The 26013-nt window shown below is 46.9% G+C and overlaps 1 protein-coding gene across 4 annotated transcripts in view; it reads left to right on the top strand.

The window, feature by feature from the left end:
- The window catches only part of cbfa2t2 (CBFA2/RUNX1 partner transcriptional co-repressor 2), a 49015-nt gene that overhangs the window by 3995 nt on the left and 19007 nt on the right, over positions 1 to 26013 (top strand). Inside the window, exon 1 of one of the 4 annotated variants that reach the window (XM_035632047.2) lies at positions 12931 to 12954. The exons of 1 other annotated variant lie outside the window; for it this stretch is intronic. Coding sequence is in view for 1 of the 3 variants with exons in the window: in XM_035632044.2 (XP_035487937.1) it covers positions 21621 to 21768 (148 nt within the window). In the remaining 2 variants the exon portion in view is untranslated. Of the gene's footprint in view, positions 1 to 12930; positions 12955 to 21315; positions 21769 to 26013 lie in introns of those variants that run through there. 2 more of the 4 variants (XM_035632045.2, XM_035632044.2) reach the window with 2 other exon arrangements.

Here is a 26013-nt window from a genome sequence, read left to right as displayed (position 1 = left end):
TCATATTTTTTCAAAGCTTCAGTGTATAGAACAATAGGATTTGTAAGGATCAGTCACACACAAAAGAATGCGTGTACACATTTGTAGATTGAAGTTGATGTAGTCACTGGAAAAATTGCTTGTCATATGGAAACATATGTACAGTGGCATCCAGGAAAATTTGGGCAGTGACACATTTCCTGTTGTTCTCGTTCTGCTCCATCGCATTTGACTTGAGAGGAATCATGGCTTTACAGGCATTTGACTAAGACTCTATTTATGTATCACTTTTCATAGAAACAAAATGTAAAAGAAAGTGCTTCAAATAAAGATGTGGGCTATTAACAATCATACTTGAACACACTTTGGAGCCAATATGGGTATAGAACATTTTAAATTGTAATAGAGTTAATGTCAAGACTTTAACCTTTTGGGGAAGAGTAAAAACAACCACAAATTATTCACTCTCCAAGTGTTGATGATTTCTATTACTGTATTTTTTAACATAGGGTACAGCAACACATCTGATATTTGTCGCTAAACCCTAATCACTGTAGATTACACTGTGCTTTCATTAGTGTGTGGTGTGTTGAAATCAGTCGCCACAAAATAATAGAAAATTGAAAATGCATTTTTGAAATTATATAAATATTTCTTTCATTTTACCATTTTGCAAATTATTATCATTATCATTTATTTATGGAGATGCAAAGGTCACAGGTAATGGGCTCTAAGGGGCGATCAATGATGAAAATATCTTTGGATGTCTTTTAGATATATAGAATTTTGAGTTAGACAAACAGTAATGCGCGCGCACACACACAACTAAACACAACCCCCCGCTTGCCATCCCCCCACACCCCTGTTTTTCAATCTGCCACATATATGCATGTCTCAACTCTCCAAAGACGGAGGACAGTTGGGGTGGCCGGCTGATTAATTTCAGTCGTCCCCCACCTCCTCCTGCTCCATTCTCCATCCCTCCCTCCATCCGTCCCTCCCCTACTCTGCTGAGGGCAGCAGCTCCAGAGGTCTACCATATGGGTCAGTGTCTGAGTGGCTGACAGCCTGCCTCCCTGCAGCTCGCATATGTGTGTGTGTGTGGGGGGGGGGGGGCTATCTTTTTGAGGACCACTGTCAGTGAGGACCTTTGTCCAAAGTGAAGACATTTAGGCCAGTCTTCATCATCATTTTCACTGTAATATCTTCCGGGAGTTGTTAATGGAATTCTCCTAAAGATTTAGAGAGGTTGTCAGAAAAGTGTAAAAAAAAAAAGTAGTTAGTATAAATGGTTTCTGTTCAACTGGGATAAGCTGTTTACATGCATGAAACATAACCAGGATACTATAAAATCCCAATGATAGCTAGGAAACTGATATGCATGTTAATGCATCAAAGATGCATTGCTCTAAATTGCACACATCGAGTGCAGAAGCTGGGCCGGTGGCTGTGGCGTGTGCGTGCGCACACACTCTCTCACACACACACACACACAAGTATTTTTTTATTTATGTATTTATTTATTTACATTCGTGAACAAACTGTTTTGTTGCCTTTGCCCATGTTCCTCTGTGAGTGTGTGAGTGTGTATGTGCGTGTTTGTGTGTGTGTGTGTGCGTGCGTGCGTGTGTGTGTGTGTCTGTCTGCCCCACCTGTTCCTCTGTAACAACAGACCAGACCCCTACAAGCCATCCACGACAGGCTGGTGGACAGACAAATGAACCGATCACAGACAAACAGTGGAACAGATTGACAGGAGGACTCGGAGAGCTGCACAGATGTGACAGTTGAGTTTGGAAAAAGATTTCAGTCAACAGTCAGATGAGTGATGATTGTGGAGTTTTGCCCATTGAAGCAAATGTAACTCAGGTTATTGATAAGCTCCTGCCAAGCCGCGTGGCTAGTCATTGGACAAGTCGTTGAAACAAGCAGAGCGGAGAAAGACGTGCGTAATGAGGGAAAAGACCCACATGCAAGAGGACGAGATGAGCAGACAATAATGGATTAAAATATGGAATAATTTAATCTGAAAATATAAATGACAGACTGTGAACAGACTGTAGACAGACACACCACGCTGCACCCGAGGACACGGGATCATAATGAATGAAAACTCGGGGGTGATAATGAGAGGTCAAACAGAAGAATACGTCTCGGGCTTGTACACCTGTGGCCCACCTTCTGCCATCCAAACCGCTCGACGGCCTTTTTTTATTTTAACCCCCACAATATTCAGTTACTCTCATTATAACCCTACTGAATAATGTAAAGGTATATATGCATGAGGGATCTACGCAGAGGAGAGGGGACAGGGCTGAGGGACGGGAGGATCTACATAATAGGGCTATCTCTCGCTCCATCTGGTCATGTGTTCATAATCTTCCCCTCCTCCTCCTTGTTGCTGATCTGTCCGTTTGTCTGACAGACCATAAACAATTTTTTTTTAGCTCTCTCTCTCATAATAACATTTCTTTATCTTCATTCTGCACTGACTTGCGAAGAGGACAGAACAATAAAGACTGACCATTTGCACAACAGTGAATGCGATCGCGTCTCCGTCTGTGCGTTTCCGTTTGTTGGATCCGACGCGAGCTCTTTGCTCACCCCAGGAGAATTAACCAGGCGTCTGCCACCTGACCCCGTTGACTCTGTCCACCCTGGGCTCAGCTGATACACGTGCCGCGTGGCCCTGACATGAGGGGAACACAAAAGCCGGACGAGTGGGAGGAGGCCGAGGACAGAAGGACCAGCAGGCAATGAATGATTATGATGACTTGGGCCATCTTGCTGACTTCAGACTCCCCCAATCCCATCCCCAGCAGAAACCCTGGCCTTGGCCCTGGCTGCCACATGGACGACTAATCTGGCTCGGGTTAGCGTGGGTCAGCATGGGTGAAGTGTCACCACGGGGCAGGGTCCGGCCTGCCAGTTGTCGTGGCTGACAGGAGGAGAGGAGCATGTAGAAAAAGAGGAGAAGGGGGATGCACAAAAGAGAATACATCATGAAAGATAATTGGTGAGTGAAGAGACGTGAAATCATAGGACAACGGAGGGAATAAGAGGGATGGCACACGGGAGAGAACGGATGATACTGGAAGGAGCAGAAACTATGAATAAAAGGGAACAGGTTTTGTGGAGGTGTCCTATCTTTCCAGCATTTATGCAACCTACAGAGCTCACGCAGATGGCACAGCTCCTGACAAAGTAGGGTAAACAGTCCCAGACAGTGCCGTGGCCTGTCTTGGGCTCAGTAACGTGAAAGAACAAATGATTAGAGAACACATTTCTCTCATGGGGATCAGGAATCTGTCAGGTAAACCCAGCGTACAGTGGAGAGGGAACAGGTTGCCAAAGGCAAACGTGTGGGATTGAATCTGTGCCATCTTTTCTACAAAGCCGTTGGATCTGTCGCATCACTCCGAGGCGGTGATGACTTCCCTGAGCATTCGCGCTTGAAAATTGGTGACGTAGACTAAAGCTGCTCTCAGACTCAGTTACAGAAATTTTCCTGAAAATGTTTCGGGGGGGGGGGGGGGGCTGTATGGGAGAATGCAATTGTCCCTCTGGACAATTTCTAGAACTTTTTCCTGCCAGCCCCCTGGATGAACTTCCGAAAAATCTCCAAGTGAGTCCATGTGAGAATACAGAAGCATAATGTCCGCAAGATTCACGGCGAGCGAGTGCACGCTCGACCCAGGCTCCACCCCTCGCCTGAATGTTTTGGAAAATTTGAGCGGATCTGACACATGAGAACAGCAAACTGCATGTCCGGACTCAATGGACAATTTCTTGTCGGAAAACAGCTAGAGACTAATGTAGGCTATGCACCACAGCTAAGTCTATAGCTACCTCCATTTTGGACTCTCTCTCCCTGTTAGTGTACTATTTATAGCACTAGAACTATTTATAACCTGAAAAGGTTAGAGGCTCTCAAGTCAGTTCTCAATTGGTCAACGGTGTCAATTTGAGTGCCGTGGTTCACTTGGGGTCGATCTCGATGGGAAAACATTAAGACAATACACCGGACATTTGCCATTGTCTCGGCGGGAGCTTTGAATTGAAAGTTGTCAAACTGTTCTCACATCAGTTTGCGTGCTGCGCTAATGTCAATGGGTTAATTGGAGAGGGTTGCATGTTGCTCAGTAGGTTATACATTCAGACAATCACTCAGTCAGACAGTAGGTCAGGTCAGCTGATTCGCTGTGTAACAGGCCTGCTGGTGTGATTAAAGGCCCCTCTGACAAAGACCCTGAAAGGTGATGGAGGAAGAGGGGGGTGGGGGCGGGGGGGTGGCCAGCTGTCACACAGAGGAGCCATAATGGCAGCGGAAAATCCCACCACCGTCTGGGCCCCTGTTCCTCCTTTGACTCCTGCTAACTGACTGGTCATCTTGTTGTTAACCTGTCACGGGGCTGCTTGACGAGATGAGTTAGACGGGACATTGTTGTCACAATCAAAGGTTTATTGATTCTCCGCTACTGGGCAACTCGCTACATGCATACTAGATTTCAATTACGCTGATGGATTCACGAGCTGAAACACGTGAAACACACTGGTTGTTTGCAATAAGAAATCACATATATACCCGTACGCCGTCCAATCATATGCGACCACAGTGTAACTCAAACAATAGGCAAATCACAGAAATAGATCCAAGTTCTAGATAGTTGTATTATTAATTAATGACACTGATAAAAAAAAGTTGTTTTGTCACCCTCTGTATGAAAGAAGAAAACATTATTTGATTTTGAAAAATTTGAGATGTTAGTATAACATCTCACATCAAATTGTCAATCAAAATATCTTCATGTTGATCCATAAATGGCCTATCCAATACATTTGAGTGTGTATAACCGTTTCTAAGTGCTTCAAAAATCGCTCAGTAGTAGATTAAAATACATTTATTAGCAGGAATGTGATATTGTGTTGTTTATCGCGTCTCCTCTCCGTCTCTTATTGTCTGTGGGAGCGGCACAGTTGGCAGCATGCAACTTGCATGCTGCCAACTTTACAATGACACAGCAAGTGGTGATTCTTGGCTCCTGTATCCACAAACTGTAGCCCCCCCCCCCACACACACACACACCAGAACAATTAGTGGCCTTTGGCCCCCTTCGCTTTACACATTCTGTACAGGAGGCAACCTCTGTGTGGTGGCCGATGCCTCCTTGGGATCCTCTATGCAGCGCGAGCATTAGGTAATGACTCCTGTCCGCCACGGTGGACCTTCATTTGTTATTGTAGCAAAGCAGCTGTGCGGCATGCTGCAGAGAGCAGGTGGCAGCCTGGCAGGAGTGGAGGATGGGGGGGGGGGGGGGGGGGGGGGGGGGGGGGGGGAAAGGAGGGGGAGGGGGAGGACAGGAGCGTGTGGCATATGTGGGTGGCTGTAGGGGGGAGGATAGGAAGATAATGGTGGTTTTGTGTGTGTGTGTGTGTGTGTGTGCGTGTGTGTGAGGGACGGTACAGCTCACAGTCTTCTCAGCCAGCATCCAAATATTGTGCTTGTAATGTAACATGCGAGACCCTGGATGGCGTCCAGATTCAGTCAGGTTTCACATTAACGATGCTCAGCAAATGACACAATATCCGACTTTTTAATTTCAGACTTTACCGTAAGCACAGTACGTCATATTTTACATTTTAAATCACAGCACTAATTTGTTCCCCTGGGCTTGTTTTTTTTTTTTTTTTAAGTACAATTCATCCTTTAGTGTTTAATTGCTTGTTTCAATGACAAATTGTGGTGGCATTTTCACAAATTCAAAAATAAAAATGAATAGCATACACCAACAAGTCGAGGTCTTGAACGACTTTGCTCAAGGCGATGGAAGTGTGTCTGCTGTGAGGATTATATGAGTTAAACAGTGGCTGATGTACCGGGGCGGCAAGGAGGGGGGGGCAGCTACCACCCCTAAAAAATGCCTTGCCACCCCAGCTGCCGCCCACGTTTTGAGCAACCTAATTGAAAAATAATGAATGAGAAACTTGTGGCTTGTCGTAGCTTTGCGAGCTTGAATACTTCAATGTCTGAGTGCAAGTGACTGCGCGAAGAGATGCGGGTTCTCCTCCCCTGCACACAGGGCAGCGACAGCATTTGGCAGGCTAGACGGTGAAGGAATGAGGTTTGAGGAAACAAACAAATAGCCTCGCCACACCGTTGCCAGCAGCCATGTGAGGACTCCGGGTTGGTAACAGACCACCGTCATCCATCTGCCACTAACAGTCCCTGCAGCGGGGCGGCAGCTCCCTCCATTTTCTCCCGGCCCTGAGTGCTTCCTGTGCAGTGTCTCCGGGTCCTGGCCACACACACACACACACACACACACACACACACACACACAAAACGCTAAATATGTGAGTGGGGTTTCCAACTTTTGATTGAGGAACAGATTAAACCTGACTAGACAAATTTAAAGGCAGCCAGTTTAAAGGGCACAGAAATCACCAGCGACATGCCCCCAGACAAAAGGAGTGACAGTTCATTCAAAGTCTCTTACCTGAAGCTTCAGCACACCTTAGATCATTGACAACACTCAATGTGTGGCTTCAAAGAGGACATACGATTGGTGAATCTCGTCTTAATACGGTATGTCGGTCTCTAGATAGGAGCCAATTTAAAACCTTCAAGAAAATTTGCATTGGCATGATCACCCGATCGTTTTGAATCTTAAGATGCTTTCAGACGTGAAAGCAAAACTGCATGCGGGCATTCTCGCAGGAGATTGTCCGAGTCAGACGCATTCACAAATGCAGGACAAAATTCGACTAACAGTGTTTTTCATTTACGGTCATCAACACGCCCACTCGCTCGCTGGGAATTCTCCGGAGGTTTTCCTGCTTCAATCTGACATGGGCAGAAGTTCCGGACAGTGTCCGGAGCATCTTTTGCGGACGTATGCATACAGCCAATGCCTCAAAGCAGCTTTGATTGCAGATGTCTGATTGAAGTACTTGCAGGAGTTTGAACTTTCAGTTTTAAGTTTAACACCATTATTAATAATGATGTCTTTCAAAGGAAAAAATATTGTCGTTTCTAGCCTTTTAGTTAAAATCATAAAATGAATGAAATATATAATTGCATGATCTGTTGTGGTCACATTTTAGGCCAAGTTAAGGGGCTTATGTTCAATGGAAAATGGACATGCATTTTAGAAAAATGTCAGATGATTTAGAAATAAAACAGTTTATTTGTTTCTATAGTGCAACCTTTAGACACAAGTGTGATATTTTTCAGTTAAAACATATCTTCATTTGGGAGCGAATATTGATTCATGATGTGATAGTTTGCAACAAATCAGCACACACCCACCTTTAAGCCTTCCGGCCACCCTCATCCCCACCCCATGAATAGTTATCTAGGTCCGCCCCTGGCAGCTGAGCGCTGGCGTGTGATTATCCCCGTCATTACCGAGAAAACCGTTGCCCTGTTGCGTTATTGTCTTTCTGATTTAATACTCACAATTAGTGCAGCCTGCTCACGTAACACTCTCTGTGCCGCACAGGCGACCAGTTACCTGCTGCCAGCTAGTGAACCGGATCGATGACGTCTCCTGCAGACTGTGTGTTAGGCATTGTTTTCAAAAGTGCCTTAATCCACCGCATCTGTCGAATAGAAACTGAGGGTCTTTAAAAAAATAATGATTGTGTAAGTCATTCTGCCAAGAAGAAAACTCACAAAATACGAGCAGCATGGTCGTTATGCAGTGTCTCAAATTGTAAGTAGACTTAAAAATAAACTTGAAGTGCTGAGAATGAATGCCTCACTTCTACTTATCTACCTATGAATCTGTCAAAACTATTTCTAAAAAAAGAATATATATATATATATATATATATATATATATATATTGCTGCACCTGCACACAGTGATGCATGCTGAGTCATAACAAATGAGCCATATGTTCTCATCGCTGGGTTTTACATAATTCAGGACCATGAATCTGAGCTCAAGGGTAATTGTTTTTGCTTGGTAATGAAAATATAGCAGAACTTCTCTCACTCTTATTATCTCCGGGGTTCTTCTCCCACAGCGAGTGCTAAGCCTGCAGAAAAAAAGACCCGGGAATGTGCTGCTTCAGATCACATCAAACCATCATAATGACCAGACAAAACCCCAGTCGTCCCTTTGTCTGCTCAGATCTTACGCTCATTAGGATCCATTAAAAGAGTGAGAATAAACTATGCATAACACACACTCTATTGAATGCATTATCCCTCATATAGCCCGCACAAGACAGCTATTATGCTCCTATTTGATTGAATAGCCGCTGTCGGTCCATGTGTCTTTTCAGCGGAGGATTTGGAGCCCTTAATCCACCAGGCAAAGTTTTTTTTCTTTCTGTTTCTTCACCATCTGGAGTTTGACGCTTTTCGAGACAAAAACACCAGGCGGTGTGAAACCAGGCTGGAGCTGCTGCTTGATGCCAGAAGGTTTTTGTTTTTTTCCACCCCTTTTTTTGCTGGTGGTTTCTTCTTGATTTACACCAGAGGTCAATATTACAGTCCCGCAACGCAATTAAGGGTCAGCGGAGTGTGATTGCTTGACTCTGGGCTCCCATTTGTCCCCGTGTGACCCCCCCCACGGACTCCACTAGATCCCCCGTTTCACCGCCGGAATAACAAACAATCGCATGACAACGATACATGACGGTAAAAGTGATGATGATGACGATGGAGGAGCTACAGTGGCCACCAGGGAGCAGCAGAGTGCGTACCGTAACATGAATCTATAAACATGATGGATGCTGGGTTTGAAACCAATTCCTATTTTGGAAAATTTGGTTTTCGACTACGTCCCCAAAAAGGATAAAATACGGGTAATTTTCTGTTTCACCATAATTGTTGTTTAAGCTGGAGTAATTTGATGTTATGCAGAAAGCTAAATAGGCCTCTGGGAACCAGGGGATGCTGTGTGTACACTTGGAGAAAATGTGTTAAAGATCATGTATCCTCAGCGTTGCTCACACACTAGTCAATCATTTCCATTCTCCCTTGATTCAATTAGCTCTACTCAAAAACATGTGGATGATTTGGAAGCCCTGATCATTTTTCCCTTTTGCCTGTTCCCGTCTTTTCTTTGGGGTGGGTTATGGAGTCAGATTCCAATCCTCTGACATTAAAAAGGGGAAATAAACGACAAAGGGGCCCTGCAGGTTTGCATTAGAGACCTAATTGGTTTTGGCTTGAATGGGCTGGTAGTGTTGCCAGACGTGGGCCCTTTGTGTTTTGCCATGTGGGAGAGTTCGCCTGTGCTGGAGGTAGCGAGCGGTGCCTGCGGATCCTCTCTGAGTCACCCCGACACGGTTTCTTGTCTTAGCAGGCCGTTTGTTTGCACGTGCGTGATTCCGAAAAATGTTTCTGTGCCTGCTGTGTGTCGGGGGGGGGGGGGGGGTTTCGGATACGAAAGCTTGACTGGTGCTTCGAGTGCAACGGCGTCCAAGGGTATTCGACTGTTCTTCAGTGTGTTGCTATGTGTCATACGTGCGGTCGGCTGTGTTTTCGTAAAATGCGCGTGTTTGTGTGTGTGTTCGGCGGTGAGCCCAGTATCCTTCTCACTCCCTCTGGTCTCTGCGTGGGTCTTTTCCACCAGCACTGCCACCTGTTAGTGCTTTACTCGGGGCTCAGGGCTACAATGACTACAGAACCTTCCAGATTTGCTCATCGGGCCCATCAGATCGGCCCCCTTACCTCAAATCTGGCTCCCATTTCCTATCAGAGGACCAATCTGTGCTGGATTCCCCCGGTGTAGTCTCGCTGAGTCGAGGTGGTGTGCAGTTGAACTGGTTTCATGTGAGCCGACTTTGATTAATGGCTCATGAGCGGCAACGTATTATTCAGTTTTCTGTTCGGCTGGATCACACTGAAGTGTTTGCTAAGTGCGGTTCGAGTGGGAAAAGAGATGTTTAACGACTGGATTTATGTTGTTGCCCAATGCTTCCAACCACAACAAAGAATCTCGCATCTTCTGTTTGAGTGGCCAATATTACAATTTAATCAGTTCAAGTTTCACATATCTGCGGTAAGAAGTTTGAGATTTAACTGAAACCCGATTGTAATGAAGTGTTTATTACCGAGTGACAAGAAATAATAATGGATCATCTCTGTAGCTTATTATCAAGTTCCCTTGTGTTGACTCCCAAACCACTGCAAACTGCATCATCTGTCTTTTTGTCGCGTCGCCTTTCGTGAGACCCCTGAGCTCTCTGTCCCGCTGTCTGTTTCCAATTCAGCACACTGCTTCCCTGTCTGTTATTTCAGACAGTGTGGCAACCTGAAGCAAAGCTTCAAAAAAACGGAGAGGGAGAGAGACAGAGAGAGGAGCGGCCGAACAGTTAAAGGGGAAGGGAAGAAGAAAAAAAACACAGCGATGGAAGGGGAGTAGAAAGGGATTAACTGTCAGGGAGAATGTGAAGCTAATTGAAGCCAGTTTTGCACAGCTGTTTCTTGTTGCTGTGCAGCACTGCACGGAGCGGCTGGGAGGACGGGATCCAGATGTGATCTTGCGCCAGGGATCACCCGTCAATAACAACCCTCTGGAATACCAGCCGCACAGGCGACGGGCGCCGTTAAGAGGGTCCGTGCTTGCCTTGCCCCTGACAAAACACCCCTTCTCCACCCCTGCAAAGACAAAGCCAGCCCCGCGCCTTTCACTTCTGGTTGCAGGCCCTGGCTCCCGAGCGTTGTCGACTGTTATTCTGTCATGCCGCCAGCCACCGCCACGGCCTCCGTATTCAGGTGTCACGAGGCAGCGTAAACATCGCTTTGACACATTTGGCTATTCCAAAATGGTGGCTCACGGGTTTCTTGAGAGCGGTTTTGCATATTTGTCATATGGCTTTGGAGTTGGAGTTATTCAACCAAAAGGGATTAATGCTTCTTTTGTGTGCTCTCTCCGGTTAAAAGTGTTTCGTTTGAATCATCGTGAAGAAAGAAAAAAAAACCCCAGAACATGTATCCTTCATGGGGATGGCGGGATGCAGGCCCCATGATTGTGTGCAGGCATTTATTCGCTCTTCTGCTTTAAGTGGGGCGACATTATGTGGGAACAAAAGGACCCAGTCACTTCAGAGTGGTCAGGCAAAGGGGGGGAAAGAAGCAAGTAAAGGGAACCCATCACCACATTAATGCTTTTTTAATGCCGCTGTTTCTCCGTCCCCACCTCTCAGGCCTTTCGCCCCCTTCCATCATTTCCCACTTGGCGCAGACAAAGAGGAGTTAGCCTTGGTTCCCCCCTTTTCTCCATGCCTTCCAGGGTTACTCCAGCACTTCTTTTCTCACCTCCCGAGTCTGTCTCACGTTCGGCCGCCCTCCCCCTTTGTTCCCTCTTCCTCCTTCCCTCCCTTTCTCTCTGCATCTATCTGTCTTTATCCCTCTCTCCATCCCCGGTCAGCTGTCTTTAGCCACCATGCAGAGTCCATCTGCGGCTGGCTTGTCATCGCGCGAGAGAAAAGCTGACATCCAGCTGCGCTGCTGAGTTCATATTCAAGACTCGCACGTCATAAAAAACTTGTCACCCCCCCCCCCATTTTAAAACAAGGTTTCACAAGATGCCACTTCTCTTGCATCATTAATATTTCTGTATACAGGAAAAAATAATGTGTTTTATAGAATTATCACAAGAAACAAATGTAATGCGTCTGCAATCAAAGTCCCTGACCCAGATCATAAGCGTTTCTCATCCGGGCAGATAGGGAGGAGCGTGATGTGCGGCCTTGGCACGGTCTCACTTTATCTGACACACAGAACACACTCACATGCACTGAATGCGACACGGCGTCTTCGCTGAAGCCAACATGCCTCACAAAGCTCTTCTCCCCGCATGTCACATTTGAGTTTTATGACTTTTGTCAAGTTCACCTCATCTGTCCAATCTCTGATTCCACTCCTGCTGGGCCTTGTGCTGTCAGGGAGCAGGGCCTGCACGTCTGCTGCACACACACACACACACACACACACACACTTGTATTGCACTCTGTCTGCTCTTGTTCCCAGGGTGGAATGTGATCTGGGTGCTGTTGTTTGTGTCTTGTCCTCAGCTGGTGTGTCTGCTTGTTGTCTTTGCTCGTTTTGTCCTCGCTGTAGTGCCGTGGTGAGATGTCATAGCCGTGCGCGGCGGATCTACGAAACAACAACAACAACAACAACGCAGGTGCTGCCACAGACAGTCCCCCCGGCACGAGATATCCGTGCATTTTGGTCCACAAAGCTAAGCGGTAGCAACTTTGACGGTGGAAGGAGGTTTTTTTCCTTTTTGTTTGTTGTGTCTTTAAACTAACGTAATTGAGTAAACTGTAATGCAACATTGACAAGTCCAAACGTCCCTGAGGCTAAACTTTGGGAAATGCCAACACATGCCACAACACGTGTGTGTGTGTGTGTGTGTGTGTGTGTGTGTGTGAGGGTGGGGGCAGTTCTTATCTCCCCTCAGCTTTAATTGAGCCTTTCAGAAATCCCCCAAACTATCACACACACACACACACACACACACACACACACACACACACACACACACGCGCGCGCGCTGGAGTAAAGCCTGGAGGCTCTATCTCCGCCTGGCCAGGTGTTGCCGGCTCTGCTGCCAGATGAGCCACCTGCGGATCACAGGTGTGGCCAACGACAGGGAAGAGCACAACACAGCTGCTCCCGCAGCCTCGGGGAGCGAAAACGGAGCGAAGGAAGGTTTACGTGGAAGGAGCTCGCTGGCAGCAAGAGGCTCCACAGACATCAGGCGAAAATAGAGTTTAAGGCTGAGGTCTGTGGGTGGCGTTTTCATCGCCCGCCTGCAAGTTTTTGGTTGTTTGATGCAAACGCTCCACGGCTACGTTAACACCTGGCGTCCATACTACTCTGGAGTCGGTCTAAGTCCCCTGAAACTGAGACTTTGGGAAACGCCCTTTGGTTTTCTCGCCAGTCCCGGACGAGATTTTGGAAATTGATGACACGAGTTCGCTTCCCGCATGTGAAGAAAGTATAGCGGTAGGTTGTCAGGCGCGCTCACAGCAGCAGGAAAAAGTGCGAAACATTCCGTCGGAGGGGTTGCGCGCTCGGGGAGGGCGGCCAATCGCCCGCCGCCAAAGTTCCGAAGATTGTCCTGCTCTATTCTCTGACATTTGCCAGACATTTTTACCAGGCGGCTGGCAGGAAACATTTCGCAAAAATGTTCTGACTTGTCGTAGGAAAAACAGCTACTGACATAGACTCCTTCTTCCTGATTGGTTGTTATCTGTCACACCGTGTTCTTCCCTAAATTTGTCATGTAACTCTTTTCCGCCAGGAAACAAAACAGCGTCAGCCTCGTCCACCAACGGTGAATCAAACATGGATTACGAAGTACAAGCCTCGCTGACCTTGCTGTATTTTCTAGCAGCTGTTTGTGTAAGATTCTACATTTCTTCTACAGCGGCCTACTTCGATAATAGATAATAGGTGAGCTATTATTCAAGCGGTTGGTTTGTGTGGACCGAGGTGAAATGCTAGTCTGGACGGATGTCGGAAGTTTTGTTTCAAAATGACGTTTTCTCAAATGTAACATATCAATGTGGACGTAGCCTCAGCAAGGACAACTTCTTTTTGTTTTCTAGCATTCTGGCAATGTGCTTTTAACTGCAGCCACTCCGTGTGACACCATTCACAAAGTCGTGCGTTAACCTCTAAAGGATGCAATTGATTAATAACAGATAATTAGTTCCCTATTAAAAAAACGACAGGGGAAAAAAAAGAGCCAAAGTCACGAGTCTTTTACTGGACAACTGTGAACAAGAAACAGTATTGTCACTAAAATAAAGAGAGAAACGTGTGTGTGTGTGTGTGTGTGTGTGGGCCTGCCCACGTCTTAGCGGGCACAGCCTCTTTTAACACAGCTTCTCCCAAACACTGGGTTGTTTATGAGAACCGTTCATGTTTATGTGCCGACAATTGGGTGAGGCGGGCATCAAGGAGCCAGCTCAGACCCGCGGTGTCATTTTCCAATTAGCAAAATTGGCGCATTTATGGATTTAGCTGCGAGTGCCGTAAGACGGACAGAACTGACGGCGTATCTGGTACAGGGGTTAAACAGGAGAGCGGCTGGAGGGACTTAGAGAAGTGCGTGCTTATTGAATATCGTTTAAGGGGAGTTATTGGTGAGAGGCGCTTGGCGTCTGGGCTGCGAACTTGGCCTCACCGCGTGGAAACTTAAGGGAGATGCAGCCAAGTGAGCGTGTGACCCAGCGCTCATAAATTTGAAGCGAACACTCTGCCACTCTCTCCCGTTCGGTCTCTCTCATACCAGAAACACGAGGCGCTCTCTCGACCACTTTCCCTCTCACTCATAAACATGCGTTGCTCTCCCTCCCACCCGCACTCTGTGTATTCACTCATCTGTTTTTGTCTCCGTCTTGGACTCACACACACATGCACACGCTCGTTGCAGCCGAAGAGCAGCCGTGTGTCTCCCCTCTGTGTGCCGAGTGTAACAGGAGATCTGAGGGTTTTTCCGTGGGTGAGGAGGCGGGTCAGGCCTTACTTAAACTAATGGCTCCCAGCAGTGTTGAATAGCCAGACACACTGGAGCCGAGGCCTGAGGTTTTGGAATGCCACTGCCGGCTCAATGCCTGCCTTTCATCGGCACCGAGTGAACGACAGAAAGAGAGAGAGAGAGAGAGAGAGAGTTTAGGGAGGGAGGAAGAAAATGAGAGAAAGGCGGGGGAGGAGGAGGAGGAGGGGAGAGGGAAATACGGGACCCATTTGTTATGGGTGATATGAGGATGACTGAAAAGGAGGGCACAATAGTCGAGGAATGCAAGGACGGGGGGGGGGGGGGAGGGGTGCAAGAGAGGGGAGGGGGATAGGCGTGTTTGGGCTGGTGGGATGTCAGGAGGGGGTAAAGTACCAGCCAGTGGATGCTTTGTGTCGGAGCACCATGGGACTCCTCTGACTAGCCAGTTGTTATTAATGTCTCCGGGATGAGTTGTGAATGAGCCTTCGGAGAATCAATATCGTTCTGAAATGAAGCCAACCACAAAGTCATACAAATAATTTGCAAAGCGGATACATGTCTTGTCTTCTTGGCCTTCCATCCATCCGTCCATGCAGACATTATCCAAAAAACCTGACGATACGAAAACAAACATTTGGGCGATGTGATGTGATGCAACTTGTGCAATCGTTGCTCGCATGCTGAGTTTCTTGGCCACTAGTTGAGCTTTGATGAGCATGTTTTGTTTCGACCTTGTGGTCGAACTAGCAGGCACACGAGGATACACGTGCAGTCTGGACACACGGGAAACTTTGTTTTGTTTTGTTTATGGATCCTTTTACTCAAACATTGATCAGTTGTTGTTGATGCGGGTCACGAGGGGTGGCGCCTTGCTTGAGCGCCCACTCTCTCGCCGCGAATATATTCCACAGATTTGTAGGGCGTGGTTTTTGTATCCTTGAGGCAGATGTCCAAAAGAAAGCAGGGTAAAGGCGGCCATGTCTGTGTGTAACATCAGATTATCACAAGGCTGTAAAAGGTAGTGTCATTGAGTGTCACCGTGAACGCCGTTTGCCATTCAAGGAAGATCCGATTCAGTTGAGCAAACATCTAGGAGAAGATATCTCAGTAGCACACCGATGCTTGGATGGTTGTTCTGAACCGCATAATAAGCGATAACGGAAAGAGACGCATCATTATTTGCCCTGAAATATTGTTGGACTTGTTTTGTAAAATAGTTTACCCGTTCAGCAACTGCTCACCAGAACCATCTTGTGGTTTGCCAACTGCTATTTAACTAAATGTGGAGGACGAAGAATAGACTTTACTTCTTCTTTTTTTTTTAGATTCTCTGGTACTTGAGGTTGTTGGACGTTGTTTGTGTGTGAGTGTGTGTGTGTGTGTGTGTGTGTGTGTGTGTGTGTGTGACACGATGATGTTCTGGGAACTTCAGCCTTCTTCTTGCCACCCTCCGCTAATCTTTGCATTTCACTGTCCAGAACCAGACCATACAGTAAAACAGCTATCTTTGTGTGTGTGTGTGTGTGTGTGTGTGTGTGTGTGTGTGTGTGTGTGTGTGTGCTCATATGATCATCTATGTGACCCTGCAGACAGAGAGAAAATACCCTTCACTCTAGCCTTGATTACCAGCAAGAAGCATTTCATTTGATCTCAAACTATGTTTTTTTTTTTTACAGTAATCGGTCCTCCAGACAGACATGGACCAGGAAAATGACGTGTCCCTATTAGATAAATGTGCTGTAGAGGATGTAATGGAAAATTGTGGCCATGCGAGATCAGACAGGGAAATCTGTGGCTGCATCAGATTAGCCAACATCGGGAGTCAGAACGGTGATGAGATGGAGGGGAAGAGGGGAAGCAGAGGGAGGGGGACCCATGCTGGTAAGATGGTAAGAGAGAGGGGTGGCAGCGATGATGAAGTTCGCTGGTAAAAATGGCAACAAAATGAATAATTAACCAAAAGAGACATTTTTATCAGAGAGAGAGAGAGAGAGAGAGAGAGAGAGAGAGGCAGAACGCAAAAGAAAAAGAGACATTGGAATAGGCAACCTTTTTATCAGCATTTGTCATCAGTTTTTTTTTTCTACTAGCAAACCAGTAATCAAACACATTTGGTTTGGTCCCTCTGACATTTCTTTTTTCTCTTCCATGAAACCCCCAAAAAATCTGAGGCTCACAATGCCAAGAGTGATCCTAAACGAAACTTGAAGGTCGTAACTTTTTGAGTTGCTGTAGACAACTCTTTGTCTCCAAGTGTTGGCGCCGCCGTCGCAAAGATCGGATCGTTTTTTTCTCTTCTGTTTTTGTTAACTTCTCGATCATAACAGAATGAAGTAAGTTTCACCCCACTGTTCAGTTTAAAGCGTTGACTGCCAGAAAAGATATCCTTTGTTTATAATATCAAACAATGGATCATTGATCAATTTTCTTTCTCGCTGCTGGCTGTAGCATTATAGCATCAGGGCCAGCCTGGCTACTATCCACAGCAAGAAACAACCACAAGAAAATCCCTAGTTGAGCTAAACCCCATCTCAGTGCAACGATAAAGCCAGATTAAAACATCTGGTTGCATTATGCATGTTTTGTTACGCACTGATCTAGAGAGAATGTCGACTGAATGTCGTGTCCGTGCTCTCTCCTCTGTGGGACTGGCCTTCAGCCGGTGGACTGTTTACCTCTTCGCTGGCCCTCTGGTCCCTGTGGATAAGTATAGAGCTGAATTTCTTCCCCAGGCCAATAGTCAGATATGATCTCTGGAGAATTGGGTTTCTAACATTTGTAGGACACAGCAGGAGATTGTCCGGAACATTCGGGGCGAGTGGTGGGACTGCTGCTGTAGGTAAAACCGCCCACTCACTCGCCAAGATTCTTGTAGAGATTTTTCGGAAATTCTAATAGGAGGCTTGCAGGAACAGTCCCCGGAAAGGCCTGGAGCAACATTTGCTTTCTCACTTACGGCCCATCCGGAAAAGTTCAGCAAAACGTGTCGGAAAGCAGCCGCATTCCGGTTGTTCCAAGTGTCCACCATCTCCGCCAGCTGGGGAAAAGCTGCCGACAGCTACCGGGGAAAACAAAAGTGGTATCCTCTTTCTTTTTAGGCCGCACGGTTTATTTCTCCACGAAATTTCGTACCCGGTGGCAGACTGAATTGCATAGTCAAAGCGAGGCTCCTGGGGAACCGATCTAATTCCCGACGGAGTCATTATTTGTTTGCCATTGCCTGGTGTAATCAACATTGACCTATCCTAATCTTCTCTTTATCATGCCCCATTTCAACAGATTGACACGGGCGTGGAAATTATAATTTGTTTTGGACTGATTGGTTTATTTGTGGCTGCAGACCCTACGTGCAAAGTGGTGGTCATCTGGCCTTCTCTCGTCTATGCGGTGTGTTCGAGTGTAACATAAAATATATATGGAAGTGGTTTCGAGCAAATGCAATGCATGCCGTCCTTTATTTGCTCAGCGTTCTTGCTGTGTCACCACAGCCCTGCAGAGATCTCCTGGACAGCGAAGTGGAGCTTGGTGGGAGTCAGGCCAGCGAATGAGCCGTTCTGTGCTCACTTTCCACACCGTGCGACGATGGAGAAGCTTGATAGCTGATAAGTCCACATCCACATCACAGACCACGGCCACCACACGCACACAGAATCTCACAAACGTTGACTTAACCCAGTGTGAAATTGGAAAGCTTCTGACTGTAGGAAGCTGCGGCCGGGAAAAGAATACAAAGCAGTACTATAGTGTTTTTTTCCCCCAGCTTATGAAAATCTCTGTCATCGTTTCACACTGATTTTGGCAGCAACGTTCTTCCAGTGAAATCCCATCACTCAGATTACCCTTTAAAAAGTCCTCAGTGAGCGCTGAGAACAAAACGATTCCTGTTACCCGCGGGACCTTGTTTCATCAGGGGATAGCTCACATTTCCACGTTTGCCTCTTGGCGTTACCTTCAGTTAAAGTCTGTTGATGAAAATATTGAGTGATCGATTTGGATGTCTATGAGTTATGGATTTCTTTTTGGGGGGGGGGGGGGGATCAAAATGCAACACAACGCAGTAAAAACTGTCTTTACTTTCTGCAGTGCATAAATCTACAGCTCTGGGTCTTTGGGTTTCCGTCATGTGAGCCAATGAAATTTCGTCGAACTGTTTACAACAGAAACCCAGAGGATGTGTGCTTTTTATTGTACAATTGTGCAAATACATCTAAAATGAGGCATATATAAATACTTTGCTCTCCAATTCTGTAGCTTTAAACTTTGTGTGGTTTGAAAATGCTTAAAAACCCACTTTCTGACTTGATTCCCATGTCATTTGCTCAATTATCAAGTCTGAAAATCCCCTTTTCCCTCTCCTCTAATTTTTTCTCCTCTCTCTTTTTCTTAAAAAAAATGCTGTTTACTCTTTCTAAAAGTAGAAGTTTGGTGAGGGAGCATGTGAACAGAAACAGATGCCGCGTACTCTTGTGTGTCCCGCTCTCCCTCGGAGAGGCGTGCACACAACGGCAAACAGCTGCACGAGGCCAAAGCAGCTACAGTGAAGGGACGCCACGCAGTATGCATACATAAAACATGACGATTTTCCATCACAAAAATGATCTTTGCACGGGACAGCTGGTTTACTCAATTCCGCTCCTTGTTGGGACCATTTTCTAAGGGGGCAGTGCAAAGACTTGAGGCTGATAAGTATGTCAAGGTTTGTTTGCCAACAATGAAAGCAGTCATCAGCGCCACTCGAAAAATGAATCAGTGGCAATCAATTATTTATTTATTTTTCTCAGATATGAGATATTTTCTTGCTCCTCTGTCCTCACAGACAGTGTAACCTGAGAGTGGGTGACAGTTATCTGAAATAGATTAATTGTGATTAGTAATTATTATGCTGTGTTCCATTATACCTCTGAACTTTAGGGTCATCGTTCCATTATGATCTGGGAACTCTGAATTATCGACCACTGGAACTACGCCCCCAGAAGGTCGGAGGAAATTCACCACCTCGACTTCCGAGCTCGGAGGTCTGAGTTCCGAGGTACAATGGAACGTAGCATTAGTTGCAGCACACAGGTGGATGATCATTCAGCTGTACTATTCCAAGAGTAAGATAGTTAAACGCACAAACACACACACACACACACACACACACACACATGCATATACACCACAAAGCCGATGGCACAAAATTATTGGAAATGAATGTTTTAATTAATCAATTCGCAAATGTATCAATTAATTGATTAATAATTTAACTCTCTTTGCTAAAATCATATGATCTGCCATACATACATAAGACAACATACGACATTTAATGCCATGTTTGTTTCTAATGTATATCGCCCCATCTGTCACGAAGCCTGTGTATTTGCAGAGAGTTTCCAGAGCTTTTATTATTAAAAGAGATTAGATTAGATTCAACCTGTGTGTGCAGAGCTGTAACTTGAATTTTCAGCCTGTGATGAAACGGCCTACCTGGGCAGAACCCTCTAATGAGCACGCTCACTCATCCACCAGCTGCCAGCGGTTATACCTGGTTTAAATCTATTTCGCTACCGGCTTTTGTCCGTCAGTTTGGTGTCAGAGGCAGCTCACCACCTCCTATGTCCCCCGACGGTACATGCGTGGCTTCAGATGCCTCGTCATTTCTCCATCTTTCCACTCCCCTCCCTCCCTGCATCCTTCCCTCTCTCGCAGCCACCTGGCCCTGCCTCTGAGCCTGCTGGCTGACCAGATGCACCCTGAATAGAGCAGGCCTACGAGGGGGAGAGGAGGGGAGATGGAGGTTATTATGGGTGATTATTCAGTCAAATGTAGTTTCTGACAACCCGAGGCTATATAATGACCCTCGTGGTGATCACACACAAACAATTACTTCTCACATTGGTGTGGGTTTCACCTGTGGTCCTCAAAAATTGAATTGTGAAAGACGGTGAAAGGAAAGGGCAGCTCCTTTCATCCTAATGAACTGTTTGTGTTTATCCAACAGCGTTTTCCGTACACATGCCAAGTCTCACACTTGGACCGTGTTCTTTTCAATTGTCAGCTGTCTTACAAAAAAAAGGGATTAATGTCGTATTTATGGCAGACCCAGAATGAACTCAACACCGTCCTCAGCACTTTCAAGGAGTTAAACTGGTGGAGGGGAACAATAGGCAGGAGTGAATGAAGCACGCAGGCTGCCCAATCTCAGCCCCGGCCGGCTCCATTATCTTAACCCGTATTGTCTCCGCAAGCACCACTCCGAGTGCGGCGCCGGGGCATAAATCAGACGTCGATTTAAGTTTAACTCAGTGTGAGGAGGAGCGCGGGAGGATGAGAGAGTAGAAGAAGGAGGGAAGAATAACTCATTCATGCGCCGTAAAAGTGTGTGTACCCCCCAATGGGGTTGGCTGGCGAAGCAGGTCTGAGCCCCCGGCCGCATTAAGGAGCTGAGACAAAAGGGGGGCATCGTTGAAAGAGCCTGGACAGAGGTGGGGGGTATAAAAACATTTCAGAAGGGGGATCCCCACTTCTCTTGAAGAGGCAGGGGGATAGTGGTAGGGACACACACACACACACACACACACACACACACACACACACACACTTTTGTCTCCTTTGGCAGGGTCCCTTGTTTAGCCTTTAGGTGCCAAAGCAATTAGTTATGTTAATTGCAGGGTCCATTGCCGTTGAATGCAGGTTGAATGGAGCCAGTCGGAGGCGGACGATTGGCCAGGATCCATTGGGATGGGGAGGGGGAGGGGCGAGGAGGGAGGAGGGCGTGACGTCACTGGAGCGCACCCGGCCCCCATGTGAAAAGACAAGGGAGGGGGAGGAGCGTAGTGTGTGGGAAAATAGGGGCGGAGCCAGAGGCGAGGGAGAGCGAGTGGGGAGGAAGAGAGGCTCAGAGCGTGAGAGAGAGAACACGAGAGAGGAGGCGGATACAGAGAGAGAGAGAGAAAAACAACAGCGGAGGAAGATTGAGTGAAGGAGATAAAGTAACCGCGAGAGAGAGAGAGACAGAAAAGACAGGAAGGAAGTAAGAGAGAGAGCGTGTGTGTGTGTAGCGCAGCGCTGGTCTGCTCTGCTCTGCTCTGCTCGCCGGTCCGTCTCCATCTGGCTGCCATCTGCGTCTCTGGCCTCCGCCACACTGGAGCTCGCATATGTGGGAATGCAAACACATGCCTGACATATGAAGGCGCCGAGTCACGGGCAAGAGAGACGAGGGGAGACAAACGGATACGACCGCGAGATCACACAGCAGCAGCGGCAGCAGCGGCAGCAGCAGCGGCGGCGGACTTCCTCCAGCGGACCTGAGAGTGGACTCTACTGGAGTGGAGGTAGGAGCGCGGAGGGGGTGGGGGCCGTTGTTTTTTGTGTCACGCTGTGCGTGGACATGCATTCGTGTGTCTGTGTTCTCGTGGGCGCGCGCGCGCGTGCGTGCGTTCGTTCCAATCATAGCCTGTGGTTCCAACCTAATTCCCGGAGCCGCTCTGTACTGTACAGATGGTGCCTCATCCTTTTTCCTCTTTATCTCTTCATCTCTTCATCCTCGTCTGCTGTGTGTGTGTGTGTGTGTGTGTGTGTGTGTGTGTGTGTGGAGTCTGCAGCTCCGGTGCTGAGGAAACTTCTGCTGCCATATGGACGAGGCAAAAAGCGCAGACTGTCGTGCACACTCGTGACGCGCTGCCTGCACCAGTTAACCGATTAATCGATTGGTAACCGATTCGCCAAGCGTTTTGATAGTCGCTTAATCGGTTTCTTTGCTCCTGTGTGACAGTGAACTGAATTATCTTTGGTGTGTGGGCAACACACATCATCATCTTGTTGTTGTTTTTTTGGGGGGGGAACCCGATCGACATGTTCCACCTACATTATGGACCACTAACAACTGACAGATTAATCGAGAAAATAATCGACAGATTAATCGATGGTGAAAATAATAACCGTTAGTTGCCGCCAGTCGTCGTGTTGTTCAAGTTGTGAAGTATAGTCATTTGCTTGGGCTGGATCATTTAGCAGCAGTTTGGGTTGAAGAAATAATTTCCCAGGGGGATTCTGCGTGGCAGTATGTACATTTATTTTGGACTTTATAAATGTATGAATTCATTTTCATTTTTTGGTGTCTCCCACTCTCCACAGTCTTATTGTCCTAACCTAAAGTTTTCATGTTTGAGCTCATCCGTGGCAGGAGTTCACATTCTGTTACAGATGCCTGGCAAGTGATTTCTTTTATAAAACACATTCACTTCAATTTAAGTGAGGAAATAAAAAAGCAGCATCATTCCCAGATCCAAAACATGGAGCCTTCTGTTCGTCATTTTCAGCTTTGCCACTGAGCAAACCCCCCCCCCCCCCACACACACATTTGCTTCCACTTGTGGAAATTAGGGGGGGAAAAAAAACTCTAATCTACGTGGAATGACTGGGGCATGTCTGTACAGACTTAAAGACTTTCATATAAATTTGTTTCCATAGGTCAATCCAATGTGTAAAAGAAAAAAAAGAAGAAAAATGCTCCCATACCAGACAAATAAACCCAGCAACGTGATCAGCTGTAATTGAATCAAGATAGTAATCCGCTTCTTTTTTCCACATGGCAAGCAGAGCAGAAGAAACTAGGTAGAGAAGACGCGTGCATCTGCTGTACAGCATCCCCGACATATGGGAGGGAGAGGAGGGGAAACTGCTGCGTCTGTCCCTCATGCTGTGCCTACATGTTGCACCACGGTGACATCAGTGGGAGTCTGGGTCCCGACAGAGTGCAAATGTCACATTGTTCGGCTGTTGTGTACTCGAGAGCAACTATGTTGAATATCTTTTTTGTTGCCCGTCCACCTTGAGGGAGAAAATGTGTTTGTGTGTGTGTGTGTGTGTGTGTGTGTGTGTGGGGGGGGGGGGGGGGGGGGGGGGGGGGGGGGTTATGAAGCAGAAGAAGCAGACAGAGAAAAGGCAGCGAGACCTGGCTATTGTCACGCTCAGCCAGGCCCGGCCAGTCCGTCAGGGAGATAGGAGCGTCTAACTGTCGGGCTGCACACTCTCAAACCAGAGACCCCTGTCTGCTCTGCTGGACACTGTCACACCCCTGACAGCAGGCACTGTTCTGTATCTGTGTGCGTACGAGTGTGTGTGTGTGTGTGCGTACGAGTGTGTGTGTGTGTGTGTGTGTGCGTACGAGTGTGTGTGTGTGTGTTTGTGTGTGTGTGTGTCTGTGTCTGTGTGTCTGTGTGTGTGTGTGCACACTGCACTGTATACGTGTTTGTGCAAAGATCAAGGATTTGATGTTTCAATTGGTTTTATTCAGATTTTTTTTTTTTTACTTAACCGTGGCAGTTAACGTTTTGGACTTGGATTTATGAGGTTTTCAATCACGTACTCTGTACGATTATGTCTGGGTGTGTGTGTACATGTGTGTACCAGGTGTCTTGTAGACATAGTGTCTGCTGAAATACAAGGTTACTTTTCTTAATAACTTTCTGTAGCTTTTTTTCCCCTTTCTTTCATGACCTCAATCCCAGCTGTGAGGAAAGTGTAGTAACAAATAGAGAACCACCGTGACCCCTGCTCACTATGCTATTATCAGAAGAATTCATCCACAGAAGACTTCTTCAACAGTCGACACACAAACACACACACACACACACACACACACACACACTACAAAAAATGAGCAGCTGCTTGAAGAGCTTGATGCAGGAAGTGCTCTATTAGTTCCAGTTGTGAGGACTGTGATATCTGACCCCGGGCGTTCAGTGAGTAGTTGTGTGTGTGGTGCGCTCGCCCGTGTGTGTGTTTGCCCGTGCGTGCGTGTGGACATGAAAGAGTTAGGTCATTCACTCGACAAAAAATAACCGCTCCGTCACTACAAGTAGCACCCTGAAAGATTGTTTCATCATGGGCAACGTCTGCTGACTATGTAAATAGCTGTGTGTGTGTGTGTGTGTGTGTGTGTGTCAGCGAGCGTACAGACAGATCTGTGTCAATGAGCATCACCGCCTGGGAACACCCCCCCCCCCCCATTTCTATTGCAACCTCATTGACATTGCGTGGGAGCCCCTTCTCCTTGTGCCAAGTGCATTAGTCAGAGGTCTGTTGCAGGGGTCCGCTGACCCTTTGCTGCCCCGAGAGACCTTCTCGCTGACCCAAGGCAAGACCCTTATTTACTGGGCTGGTGCGGTCTGACGGTGGGGGGGGAATGGGAGCATCGGCACATGCGTGAAAGGCTGTGAAATGACCACGACTTCATTCTTCAAATGAATCGATTCGGGTTCTGAACCAATTAGCAGGCGAATCAACTGGATGAAAATAACGAGCTCTGTGCAGTGTATTGATTCTCAGTGTGTTCAGTAATACCGACTAGGGGTTATTTAAAGGTCAAGGGAGCTACATTTCCTAATACTTCATGGAGGAGGCGCGGAATGAAACATTGACATTTTGTGAGCGTCTGGGAAAACGCTACGCCGCATGATGCATTTGCACTTGTGTGATTTTCCTGGAAACCACAGTTACATTTCCCACCGCAAAGCCCCAAAAGGTATGACTTGAAAGAGCGAAAAGGAGAAAAAAAATGTAGAAAGAATGATGTGCTTGGGTAGTTAGGTGTGTGTGGGTGGACAAGAAATGGGTGGTGCTGCCCGGCCCTGTGAATTGTCTGTCTTAGTCATTATTTTCTCTCTTTCTCTTCGTTCCCCTTTATCCCTCCGCCTGCTCCTGAGAACTGCTCAGCACCCTCTCACGAGCAAAAGAAAAAGCAAACTATTAACTTGACCGGCTGAGGCTAATAAACTTGACTCGGCACACACGCATGTTGTTTGTGGTGGAAAATTGGAACATCGGCCCAAAGTATGTCACCTCGCATGAACGGGAAAAAATACGCCGTGTTCTTAAACATATGTGCGGTCAAACGCCCTTTACATACACAGCGATAACGCTCATCAAAACACACCTCCGCCCACACATTCGTCCTCCGCTATCTCCGTCTCATTCTCCTCATTGTTTCGAGCACAGCTGGCCTCTTTGTTTTACTTATCTGTCTCTCTCAACGGCTCTTTTTGCAGCTCTGGTCTCTTTTATGCGGCGAGGCTGAGCTCGCCTACGGCTCTGTTTGTGGACCGTTTCCCCGCCGCTCGGCTTTAATTCACTCCCCCCGACATCTCAGGGTAACAGACTAGTCTTCTGTGTTGCCTGCGTGGAGAGAGGATGATGTCTTTTTTAAAATTTATTACAATAAAACAACAATAAACCCCCTAACAGTTTTTCCTGAGCTTTGCTTACGGGTCAGTGATGTGACTCACTTTGTGTGAGCGTTGCCCAGCACCTTGGGAAATGACAGAAACAAATAGGAATTGTCACATTGTTATATTATATTATTAAATCGATTATTCTATGGCAAAAGGACGAAGCAAACATTGTCAGTCTAAAAAAAAACCAACTTGTGTGCATCCATCAATTTTTAACATTCACCGTCAAACTCGCTGGTATGTGCCTATTCATCGTGAGTTACTGGATGAATGTCAGCGACGGATCATAAACACACTGTATATTCCACCGGGTCACCGTCGAGTACGCCTCGAGTCGAGCGCGGC

The sequence above is a fragment of the Scophthalmus maximus genome, chromosome 6 (assembly GCF_022379125.1).
Source record: "Scophthalmus maximus strain ysfricsl-2021 chromosome 6, ASM2237912v1, whole genome shotgun sequence".
In the NCBI taxonomy this organism is placed as follows: domain Eukaryota; kingdom Metazoa; phylum Chordata; class Actinopteri; order Pleuronectiformes; family Scophthalmidae; genus Scophthalmus; species Scophthalmus maximus.
This window is presented reverse-complemented; position numbering and strand designations above follow the sequence as displayed.